Genomic DNA, 12,820 nt, shown 5'->3' with positions numbered 1-12,820 from the left:
GATAAATTCTCAATTAGTAAGCTTCCGTTATTTCTTAGAAAGTAAAATTATATATACCTAGTTAATTTATGAAGCATATTTTTCTTTAGGAATGAATAGCGTCGCCGGCTTTAAAAAAAAATAGAGATTCATTGCAACGAGTTTTTCCTCTAGTCACAGCGTCGCAGCTTCTTGTCTATGAATGCAATTAATGTTAGTGAAGCTTTCAATGTGCATTTAAATTTAAAACACATTCCGACTCTATTGAGTTCTTTTAAAATGTTTGTGAAAGCAAAAATGTTGAAAATTGTAATCTTACTTATTTAACTTTTTTATACAATTTAACGTAGAAATGTTTGTTACAAAACATATCAATAAACATATTCTTTTGTGATTGATTGTATACTTACATCACTTATTAGTAATAAAAGGGTATTTGCAGTTCAGGCAAAGTCCAAGATTACGCATTTCTAATTTTTTAAACGCATCTCAATTGTCCCAAAACAATTTTAACAAACAGTTATCAGCGGCCCCGTAATGTTTTTTAAGGCAAGGGTCAAATGAGCGGCGAGGACACCGACGTGAACATCGACGTCCATGGACATCTTCAACACCAGAGGAACTACAGATGCATTACTGCCTGCGAAAAAGAGATAGGCTCGCTGTGTTTTACTGTATATTAGTTTAGGTTAACCAATTACATAAATGTTTCAACCAAATGTCACAAAACAAATAGAATGGTTTTTTGTAACAAAAGAACAATCGGCAGGCAACCGCGATCGCCGCCAGGGGGCGTTCGCTTTCAGAATAATTGCAGCAGCCCCAGCTACTAGTTTATTCTTTTTCAACTTCGAAATTAATTAAAATCAAATCTAAAAAATTGTATTTCCCTTTGCTTTATTACTCCATTCTTGCGTACGAAATGGAATTAGCTTTTGATTAAAAAATATTTCCAGTGTTCGTAAAGTTTCATTAAAATCAAATTAAAAGGAAATCACAATTATTATCTTTTGGAATTATTTTTTACGAGCGTTGGTTAGCATCATATCAAAATATGTGCGGATTTTTGCTGTGAAAAGACAAAAAAGTATCTTTATTTCACATGCGGTCTTTATTGAAACAAAATAAAGTATTTCATTGAAAGAAAGTATTCATTGAACGAAAAGAACCTCATCCGTCTCCTTATTAGGGTTACGATAAATGGTCATAACTTTTACCGACGGCCCACAGTCCAAGACACGGTCAACCTGTTTCCTATACTCTGTCCACTAGTGAGCACTACGTGAGAGCTGAAACGAAAGATTTAAAGAGCGGTAGTTATGATTATAAATTTGTTACAGAGTGTACAACTTCATCATCATCGAGCGTGGTGGGTGGCATTGCGACGGTGTCTGTGGCGGTGACAGGACTGGAGGCGCGTCCGCTGTCACGCAAAGTGCGCCCCAAGCCCGCCTCGCCCAACCGACAGGGGCCGCAGCAGTGTCAGGTAATGTCACTATTTCTATCCAATCCTTGATTATTGAAGAAAACTTTTACTGACGTTAATCATGACAGTTATGAATAAGAGTTGCTGTGTTATTACGTGTAAGATGACCAAACGGCTATCTAAGGGATTGGATTGCCCAAGGCAACATTTTTAAATCTAAAATGTTTGTGAAATATTTAGACATCTCGACAATCGGGTACGAAGTTTCACACCATAAAATTGATGTATTTTGTCATGATATATGTACAATTTCTGCACGATCATAATAAGTATTCATTTTTAACAATGAAATAAAATAAGAATGGGGTAAATAAAAGAAAAAATATTCAGAGCAATATAATTTACACGACTCCACGCTCTTTCATTTTCTTAACACATTCGCTGTTATTATTACACGTTGTAAAGAAAGAATGTCATTTCATTGCCCTTGAGTGTGAGTGTACAAGACATAAAAGAAAATAATATTTTTTTCTTCACAAAAAAACGTAACACTAAAAAAAATTTGTGGTATACATACATTACAAGTACGCAAGTAATAAAACACTAGATAAAAATAGTTTCAACAATGGTAAAAGCTTTTTATAAGCTTTAGAAATTGTAGAAGCTTATCTTTAAGTACCTACTGTGTCTAAGATTAACGTAAAAAATAATGTCTCCCAAATGTACGTTCTATAAAAACGATTTTTGTCTTACTCAAACTTATCAATACACCAAATACTTTATCTATCTTTAACCACAAAACTACTTTAGAACATATGTACTTAATTGTGGTACATAACAACTGACACACCGTTCCCAAAGTACATAGTACTATGTTTAGTAACATATATGTCACGATATTTCGTTCGAAAACCTGTATGTCTTCTTTATGTTTCCGGTCCCGTGACGATTGACAGATTCTATTCAATCCATTTGTCTTACATTCTACAAAGACTCACGCACACATATAAACATATCAAACACACGCAAGCAAACAATACGTCCATGTACTCATCGGATATTTCATATCGAAAGAACCCTTTATAGTAAGGTAAGGGCATTTTTCTAGTTCAATGAACAATACATTGTTATTGCCACTTGAAGCTTTGTCGATATGGGCATTCAATTTCTATTCAGAATCTATTACTATTACCTATATATATAGTAAGATACAAGCAACCAGTATATACAAAATACTCCTAAATTTTGTTATCTTGTTCGTGTTATTAAATATACTTTAGTACACGGTATTAACTTTGGCACATAAGGAACAAGAGTACTCTATTGATACACGAAATTTAGGACAAATGTACCCATTCATCAGTTCTTGTACAGTCAGCTTCATAAATATAGTGGCAGTCAAGATATCCAAATATATAGGAACACCTAAAGTGATCAATTATATAAGTACAACCAAAGTCATCAAATTAATTGAAGCATCCACTCTGCTCAAAAAGATCGAAGCGTTCACATCGTCATATATATGAGTACATTCAAAGTGCCCATAATTATAGTAACAGACAGAGCGTCAATAGTAACGAAGCATCGAAAGTATGCAAAAATATCGTAACATTAGACAAAATTGAACTCTGTCTCTATTCACTTAAGATACACTTTGAAATATACTACTTCTGTTAAATTCATTTGACATTTTATATCAACATAATAGGTTGTCTAATAAGTTCGTTCCGATTTTTAATAGGTAGCTTAGAATAGACCCGAATATATTACAATTATTGAAAACATATGACATGTTTAGATAACTCATGAACGACTGAAGAACGGCTGAATCGATTTGACTGAAAATTGGTGGGCAGGTAGCTTAGAACGAGGAAACGGACATAGGATAATTTTTACCCCGTTTTCTATTTTTTATTCCGCGCGGACGGAGTCGCGGGTAAAAGCTAGTACATACTAAATGAGGATAACTTCAGCCATATTTTGACAAATGGTAGGACACGATTCGTTCTTTTCTATCAGTTTTATAAAAACTGATTCACTTAATTTTTGCCGAAATACATAAGACGTTTTGCAATAAAATCGAACAAATATAATTTAAAAGACGTATTCCAAAACTTAAGGGCCTTTAAAACTTCCCTTAAAAATGGGCACGAACTTATCGGACAACCCAACATTTTTCTTCTTGTTATTATAAAGTTTAAAATTTATAAATTGACGATACATGACAGATACCTAATCTATATATATATATAAAAGAAAGTCGTGTTAGTTACACTGTTTATAACTCAAGATCGGTCAAACTTATTTAGCTGAAAATTGATGGGGAGATAGCTTAGAACTAGGAGACGGACATAGGAACTTTTTATCTTGTGAGCATTTTTTTTATTCCGCGCGGACGAAGTCGCGGGTAAAAGCTAGTAAGTAATATCAAATTTTACTCTGTCACAATATGCGCTAGTTTCAGTGTTTTACTATTTTCGCCGCAGTACGTAAGTTTAATGGTTCGAATCCCAGGCTTACAAGGTTTTTATTTTTCAATATTATCAATCACATATAGAGCTTGTTTTTTTTTACTGAAAAGGAAAAATCTGGTAATGTACTTACAATATGTTTTTTTCTTAACAAAAACAATTTTAAATTTTAATTTTTGGGGTATTAAATATTTATATAAAATTAATAACGATTAGGTTCGGCCATCTCGGAATAAAGCGAGTGGGCGGAGAGTGTTTTCACTTGTCATTGCGGTCATTGAAATTGAATTCTACTCGTATATCCATATCCTTGAAATACACTTTGAAATTATACAACTTCTGTTAAATTAATTGACAATTTGTATCAAAATATTTTTCTCTTACTGTTAGGTATCTTCAGTCCGGTTGCAGTAGAATTTTCCAAGCATAGATTTATTACACGTATAAGATGTCGCCAGTGACAGTCCGCGCGGAATTTAATGACGAAACTTACAATAACAAACGTGAACAATAAAAAACATGCTAATGACGACTCGGTTAAAAAAAGGGACAAGGAATATTGTGGTTCCTTAATTTTTAAAGATGTCGTATTCGACTACTATTGTAACCAATAATTGTTGCGATAAAGTTCAATTTTATATAACGCTTTGATAATAAAATAAAAAACCTTAAAAAATGTATAAAAAAGTTTGGGATTCGAATCGCCAAAACTGCGTATTACAGCGAACAGTTAAGCCGTAAGGCCAAACTGGCATATATGGTGACAAATTAAAATTTGATATTGCTTATCTATCTAGTATCTGTCATGCGGGACGTAAACTTGTAGTAAATAGCAAAAAAATGTTTTGATTATAAAATGTCAAATTAATTTAACAGAAGTAGTATATTTCAAAGTGTATCTTAAGTGAATAGAGACAGAGTTCAATTTTGTCTAATGTTACGATATTTTTGCATACTTTCGATGCTTCGTTACTATTGACGCTCTGTCTGTTACTATAATTATGGGCACTTTGAATGTACTCATATATATGACGATGTGAACGCTTCGATCTTTTTGAGCAGAGTGGATGCTTCAATTAATTTGATGACTTTGGTTGTACTTATATAATTGATCACTTTAGGTGTTCCTATATATTTGGATATCTTGACTGCCACTATATTTATGAAGCTGACTGTACAATATTTACGTAGTGTAAATTTCATACTAAACATAACGATCTATAATATGGAAAATCAAAGCGAAACTTTAGAGCGTCGGTGGCTCAGGGGTTAAGCACTTGACTTGCAATCTGCAGATCCTGGGTTCGAATCCCGCCATGTACCAATGTGTTTTTCGATTTTCGATTTACGTAATATGTACATTTATCCGACGTTCTTACGGTGAAGGACAACATCGTGATGCAACCTGCACATATCTGAGAAGAAATTCAATGATATGTGTGAAGTCAACCAAACCACACTTGGCCAGCGTGGTTGACTATGGCCTAGTCACCCCTAACTTGGGGTAGAATCCGAGCCCCTCGGTGGGGACGTATAGTGAGCTGATGATGATGATGATGAAAGCGAAACTTAGTCCACGGCTAGTATTTACTTATTTCTTATGTAATACTGCAGAAAAATTAATAAAAGATATCAACGATCACGTCTCTCTCAATATCATCAGCTATAAATTACAAAAGAAAGAGTAAAAAGGACTGAAAAAGTAGAAGCGGTATTACCTCGGACCTCTATTCAATTGGATAGGGTATAAGCCGTAATATGTTGTGCCTATTTAATTTTCGCCATGTTGGCGCTGACGGTAGTGGTGTTTGAACTCGTAACTAAAAATAGTGATAGAATAAACCGATAGTATCTTCACTTGACGCTTTTACTTCGGTAGGATGCTAAAGTTGTTAATCCTACACGTCCTATCAAGCGTGCATCAAATTAGATTATTGGGTATTAAATTTAAGACTTATTTCACATAAACACAACTAACATTTATAACACAACTCTCTCACACCTTTACGAAGTTACCCTAAATGAATCCGTCATTTACACACAAAATCAAATTTACCCGTGTATACGAGTAAACAACGATATGAAAATCGAATTTATAAAACGGGATTTACGAGTGATGCGCTGTCAGTGGTAAATACGAAAAGGCAAAGGATCAACGTAAGATGGCAGCACAAGGCTTTAATCTTTAAATCCTTAAGGCTCGCACGCATCATCCTTTCCTATGACTTAACCTTTTTATAAAAAATTAATTTAACTGCTGGATACAAAGTAAAAATTAAAATTTAATGACCAGTTAACGACACTGAGTTATTGCCAGTATTATTGTGGAACTCAAAAACTAAAAGTCCATACTGTCCAACCCGACGTGTATCTCCCATATCTGATGGCACCACAAGGCATTTTTTCCCTAATAATAAATATACACTGCCGCATTCACTCATATTCGCCTAATGATCACCAAAAAACACACATATTGTAGCTTTGGTAAGAGAAATCTAAAATACAAAACGAGTGTGAGTGCAGCCTCAAGGGACTTAGTGACCACTTTCTTTTTAAAACGTTTCGTTTTAAAACGTTTCATTCTAACATAATAAACAATAATCTCCATCCTATTTATAATTACAAACCTTTTAGAACAATGAACTATATAGAAACGAAGGGATCTGAAACCTTTAAACCCAAACCTCTAAACATTGTATTTGTTCCCACAGCTATGTAGTTCTGCAACTTTCTGAAACGTTATGTAACTTTTCCAATTTGTAACTAATACAGAATACAGATATAATTGTAAGGCCCACGCCCAGATTCAAAGTCCATATTTTTTTCTCGATTTTCATTGTTGACTCTTTCAACTATATCGTGGTCTTGTAAATTATGACGACCATAAATTCTACCCGTACTTTAGAGTCAAGTTTTAACAGGCCTAGACACAGACCTATGTGATGTTGTTCTAAAATAAATATAACAGGGTAAAAATAATCCTATTTACTATAACAATCAATAACAAATGACACCATTCTATCAATATACCTTTAATTTAGCAAAAATACAAACGAATAGAATTCAGACGAAAGGGAAACGACAAATTGTGTTTATAGGTCAGCGTAATATCAACAAAGGAGGTGAAGGTAGGGTAACGGATTCCGGGGGAGAAGGGTGGTAACGTAAAGGGCGTGTGACGTCACTCCCCATTATTCAAAGCCATGACGAACCGCTCTTAAACAAACTTTAGGTAACCGGATATTCTGTAGGTAGGAAAGTAACATTTTTCATTGCCGAAAGGTGTATACATACATAAATATTTTGGTATCTCAGGTTTTTTAGAGAGAGAATGAAAGAGACGACACTATAATTTTTTTGCAGCGAAAACCCACGTTAATTGTAACCGTGTGATTCGCCTCACTCACCGCAGTTGAAAAAAGGATTTTTGACATACTTACATACGATAACATTACCAATATGTATATTAAAACGGCAGACCTTTTTTATTTGTGTGTAAATCTTACTAATATTATAAATGCGAATGTTTATATGGATGGATGGATGTTTGTTTGAAGGTATCTCCGAAACAGCTCAACGGATCTTGATGAAATTTGGCACAGATGTAGAACATAGTCTGGAAGAACACATAGGATACTTATAACGTTTGTTTTTAATTCTGCGCGTTCGCAGTCGCGGGCGACAGCTAGTATTGATATAATTTAAAGTCTATGACATAAGTCAAGTATAAAATCCTAATTAATAAATTAGGTTGCATACATAAAATTAATTTGAATGGTTTTTAATGCTTCAAAACATTAGCAAATATTGAAAGATATTATAACGCCTGATAAGTTTGTCTTTAAGACGCGAGATTTAATAAAGCCTCAACCCTCAACATGAGACATATATGCCGATAACAACGGATTAAGTAACTAACATTAATGATCACTGTTTCCAGTTTTCATGTCTATAGCCATAATAATTTAATCTCTTCACCAAAACTCGGAGATATGAGCGGTAGGCGGGATAGGGAGAATGAGATTCGAACTGATACTGCTAATTGGGCCGTCTGGGTAATAGCCTTGATGGTCCTTACCAATTAAACGTTATTGATGTCGCGCGCTGTAGATCTGGAGGCGACCCTCGTCTCGTTTTAACCCCATCTCGCTATTCTGCTAATAATTAATCAACCAATTACGAATATTCAACGAACGGCTCTCTTGTTTTCCTTCGATTGTATCGGTGCAGAACGCCTTGTGTCAGATTTAAGCATTATTCGTTTATTTCAAACGTCTTCTACCCTCGTATACTCGTAATCTTACTAATATTATAAATGTGAATGTTTAGATGGATAGATGGATAGATGGATGTTTGTTTGAAGGTATCTCCGGAACGGCTCAATGGATCTTGATGAAATTTAGCACAGATGTAGAACATAGTCTGGAAGAACACATAGGCTATTATTACGTTTTTTTTTAATTCCGCGCGGACGGAGTCACGGGCGACAGCTAGTTACAACATAAATACGTTTATAAAACATTTAGTTCTGCATTCAGCTTTTTAAATCAAGACTTGATTTAAAAACAAAATAATTCTCACTAATTAATATTACATAGTTATTTATTATCAGGCACTAAACTCAAATGCACGGAAAAACGAAGCGATACAACGGATTTTAGAAATTTAAACCATTTTGATATCCTGTACCCAGTGATTGAAATATCTCACAATAGTTACCAACTAAAACTTTTCCCTCAATTATTTTAAAATGCTGGAAAATATTCAATATTACTATAGTGCCAATAATGCAGTTTTTGGAAAAAGTCCAACGAAGGTATTAAGATTCTAATAAAAGTCCTTCAGGCTTCACACGAGTAGCAGATTTCTACCTATATAGTTACTGTGTAATAGACAAGGAAAAATCAACTTATGAAGCAACTAAAAAAAATCTGATCGCACCCAATGTCTTTACTACATTCACCCCAGTTGTTTTGATTTCCTGGAAATACATCATACTTCTTACTTATATTATAAATGCGAATGTTTAGATGGATGGATGGATGGATGTTTGTTTGAAGGCATCTGCAGAACGGCTTAACGGATCTCGATTGAATTTGGCATACATGTAGAACAGAGTCTGGAAGAAAACATAGGCTAATAATTAAGTTAATTTTTTCAATTCCGGGAGGACGGAGTCGCGGGCAATAGCTAGTAGATAATATTGCACGTATAAAAAGATTATTTTATTGTGCTTTTTTTAAACGGTCTGTTGTCGGAGAAGCGAGCGTAAAGCTCCGATTGCCTAATACTATTCAACTTTCTACAAGTTCTTTTTTTGTTTTACGATGTAAGTACTATAAGCCTTGTTCTTTGTTCACGTTACCGACGAGTTCCCGACTCGAGGAAGACGGGAATAATAATTCCAGAAGTGTTTTGTTCCCATACCTGTGACTTTTACAATCCCTTACACAAACTTTGCGTGTTTCATTTTCCCTGAATAGCAACTCTACAAAGTACCTAAGAACTTGTAAAGTTCCGATTGTAACGCGACATTGTTTATTGATTTAAAAACATACATAAAATGTTATAAAATTACACTACGTAGTTTTTGGAACGAAGTTCCTTATCGCGCGTTGTGAAAGGGGGCTAGACGGAAAAAATTCTTACGAAAAGTTGTCACGACACTTTTGTGAAATGTACTTCTTGTGAAGACTTAAGTTTTTTATTCATAGAATAAATGTTGATTCCTTCACTAATTAATCGAAAGGAACTTCGTTCCATCCGGGTGTCCCTTGACACCTCTCAAGTTTTTTTGTTTTAATTATTGGTATTCTAACATTCCATGACATTTTTGCTTAGTTTAATTATTAACTAGCTTTTGTCCGCGACTCCATCCGTGCGAAATTAAAAATCAACACCTTGCTTATTTCTTAGTATTTTTTACATTTATGCCAAATTACAGCGAGATCAGTTGAATCGTTCTGGAAAAACCTTACAAATATCCATCCAAACATAAAAACTTTCACATTCATACTACTAGCACTAGTACAGTATTCATCTACTAAGAAGAAAGAAGTAAGACATTGAACTTTTCTATATACGGTCGAGGACTTAGACAAACATCTGTCGCTCACGATGCAATTAATTCGAAAGCTTGTCATAGCCTAGCAGGCAGTGGTGGCAATATACTGTAGGATACTTGATCCTAAGTGGGAAGTGAATTTAATTCTTTGACTATACGAAGGGGTATTAAGTTAAAAGCAGTTGATCCGCGGTCCGTCGCAAAGCCATTGCTGAGCCGGTGCGGCGGTTGGGCGACTGCCAGGCTACGATAAGCCTTCTTCTAACACATACTACATACATATATACGCACATTGTTTTAAGAAAGTTTACTCTACCATATCACATAACTTAAACAGCTGCAATTTTTTAAACTAATTCCAAACTTTTAATAGTTTTCTATTCTAGAATACTTTTTTCAAAAGTTGGAAATTCGAATTTACATATTCTACCGCTCAAGTTTGATACGACTTAATTCTAGATGGTTGCGTTTAAACCAAGTTGTGCAAGTTTAATTAATTCAGTTTAAAATGAAGTGCAAATATTTACCATTTAATTAAACCTATTAAAGAGAGAACTCACGACTTTATTATGTTAAAGCTAAAGTAATTAATCTATACATGTTAATTAAAATGAAGTAGGTAAGTAAAAAATATTTCGTACATATATGATGTATTTTTATATCTAATTACGAAAAATATATTTTTATAATCATTGTCTGTCTATCTGTCTGTCCGCAATTCCGCTTTTGTTCCGGGTAATCTCCGAAACGCCTGGACAGATTTTGACAGAACTATAACAAGAAGGTAGCTGATGTACTGGAGTATGTTATAGACTACTTTTTATTTTTATTTTTTATCGTCGCTAGTTAAAAATATTTAAACTTTGGTAGTGTGCTATTGTTGCATATAAAACCTGTTTTTAAAGTTATAACACCCGGCAAGGTAATTCGCATACTATAACGGCTAGCCTGAGTTAGATAGTAGATAACGTAGCCGCGGGCAGCCTTCCAAGGCTCGTCGGGTAATCCGATGCGGACAGCGATACACCTGCAATCCACTATGTAACCTGAACCATTTTAACGACTTTCTATACATCTCATTATAAATTATGCTCTAAAATTAATGAAAGTATTTTTATATTACGTTTATTATGTTTGTTTTAATGTTGCAAATATATATAGTTTGATATCCATCGAAACATTATAAGGTTAATTTGCTACTCTTTAAATATTATAAAATTATACGAAGAGCATCTAAATTTAGTCATTTACAAGCTCGTGAACCTTGTGGTTACTGCCTGAGCAATAAGTCTGCGAGAAATTATCCTTACTTAAGGGGTAGAATTAATTCAAAAATATATTATTTGTCTTCATCATAAGTAAGTCAATACTTGAAAATAAATTCATAATTTTTCACTTGTAAAAAATTTAATATTCAAGACTAAAAAATCTGTTTATATTCCGATATAACTCAAGAGACCTATTTACGTGATAATGCACGTGACCTTATAGACTAACGCTTTATACAATGTTGAAACAAATAGCTTATACCTGTTTCGATTGATGAAGGTTGGATAAAATAAATCCAGGGCACGGCGCGGCGCGGGGATAAAAGGCGAGGCTTTTGGCAAACTTTTTATATTACGGAGGCGCTTTATCTGAAAGCCTAGCGGCCCCTGATCCCGACACACTAGGCAAACGCACGCACGCAACGCGAATGTGAAACAATACTTCGTTCTCCTAATGATTTATTCGTTTAACCTCAAATCTATTTGCCTTTATCATATTTTATCTTCAGGAATACAAAAATAATTTGCACATATTAATAAGAAAGTTTTACATTTTCACCAGTAAACTGTTGGAACTAATATAAGGTAAAACTGTTGAAGAAGACGAATTCGTACACCACTATAGAAACCGCGACCCCAACTAACTATTGTCAATTTTTAAAATATAATGTTTTTAATTTTAAATTAGATACAAATGAACTTCTTTTATGCCAGACTTATTCCAGTTTACTCGCCCGCGTGAAGAGATTTTTTTATTTTTAAGTTACTTGATCCACAAGTGTATCGTCAAAGTAAACACTGAAAACAACCGCGACAGGTTTCTAACAAAGACCGAGTTATAGAATCCTGACAAAACAGGGGCAAATAATGAAGCGCTTTCTATTTCTAAAATGACAAATATCTTTGAAATGAGAGAACAAAAGCTGCGGCGCGGGTGACAAATGGCAGGGCAAGGGAGGCTTCTGCGTTCAGGGGGTAAATGTAAACAATAAAACAAATGAGAAATAACTCTCACAGCTTAGGAAAAGTACAATACTTAGCTGCATTGAAATTATTTTTTTTAATATTCTTACGTTCGCTATCGTTAATGCGAATCGAACACTATCTTTGGTGGATTTAAAGACAGCTGGTAGGCTAGGAAGATTATATACATAGTAATTATTACCCTGCGATATTGTTTTACTGCATTTTAGTCCTTTTAAAGAATGTTGGCACCTTAAATGTTATCTTGACTATTTATAAGTTGCACATTTTTCTGTGATCATTATGGATTATTATTATTAACTATGCCACTATATTATAGTAATTCTGCTTACCCTCCACCTTTTTCTTGTCAATTCGTTTTACAAATTACTCAAACCATTAATGAATAATTCATTTTCAAGGATGAACTAAACTTAACCAATCAATGAATGCCATGAATTGGCCTGATTTCGCATTCCACGTGACTGTTTTACTTGACGCAAGCTGAAAGCTACGTCAATGCCCTCGAGGCATCTTCGATCTGCCGTCAATAGTTCCCAGGCATCAGCCATTTCTCGCCAAAGGCTGTGCGAATAATTCAATTGTATTACTAAGCAATCTTAGTCCAATTGTTACGAAATACTAAATT

The 12,820-nt window shown here is 34.2% G+C and overlaps 1 protein-coding gene across 2 annotated transcripts in view; it reads left to right on the top strand.

Annotated features, from left to right (window-relative positions):
• Positions 1–12,820, top strand: part of LOC106721645 (uncharacterized protein PB18E9.04c) — a 181,813-nt gene that overhangs the window by 147,935 nt on the left and 21,058 nt on the right. For both annotated transcript variants that reach the window (XM_014516650.2, XM_045681944.1), the window contains exon 5: positions 1,320–1,465. In XM_014516650.2, the coding sequence (XP_014372136.2) occupies positions 1,320–1,465 (146 nt within the window). The remainder of the gene's footprint in view (positions 1–1,319; positions 1,466–12,820) is intronic.

The sequence above is a fragment of the Papilio machaon genome, chromosome 17 (genome assembly GCF_912999745.1).
Source record: "Papilio machaon chromosome 17, ilPapMach1.1, whole genome shotgun sequence".
Lineage (NCBI taxonomy): Eukaryota > Metazoa > Arthropoda > Insecta > Lepidoptera > Papilionidae > Papilio > Papilio machaon.
The sequence above is the reverse complement of the archived record's forward strand: the minus strand, read 5'-3'. Positions and strand labels throughout refer to the sequence as shown.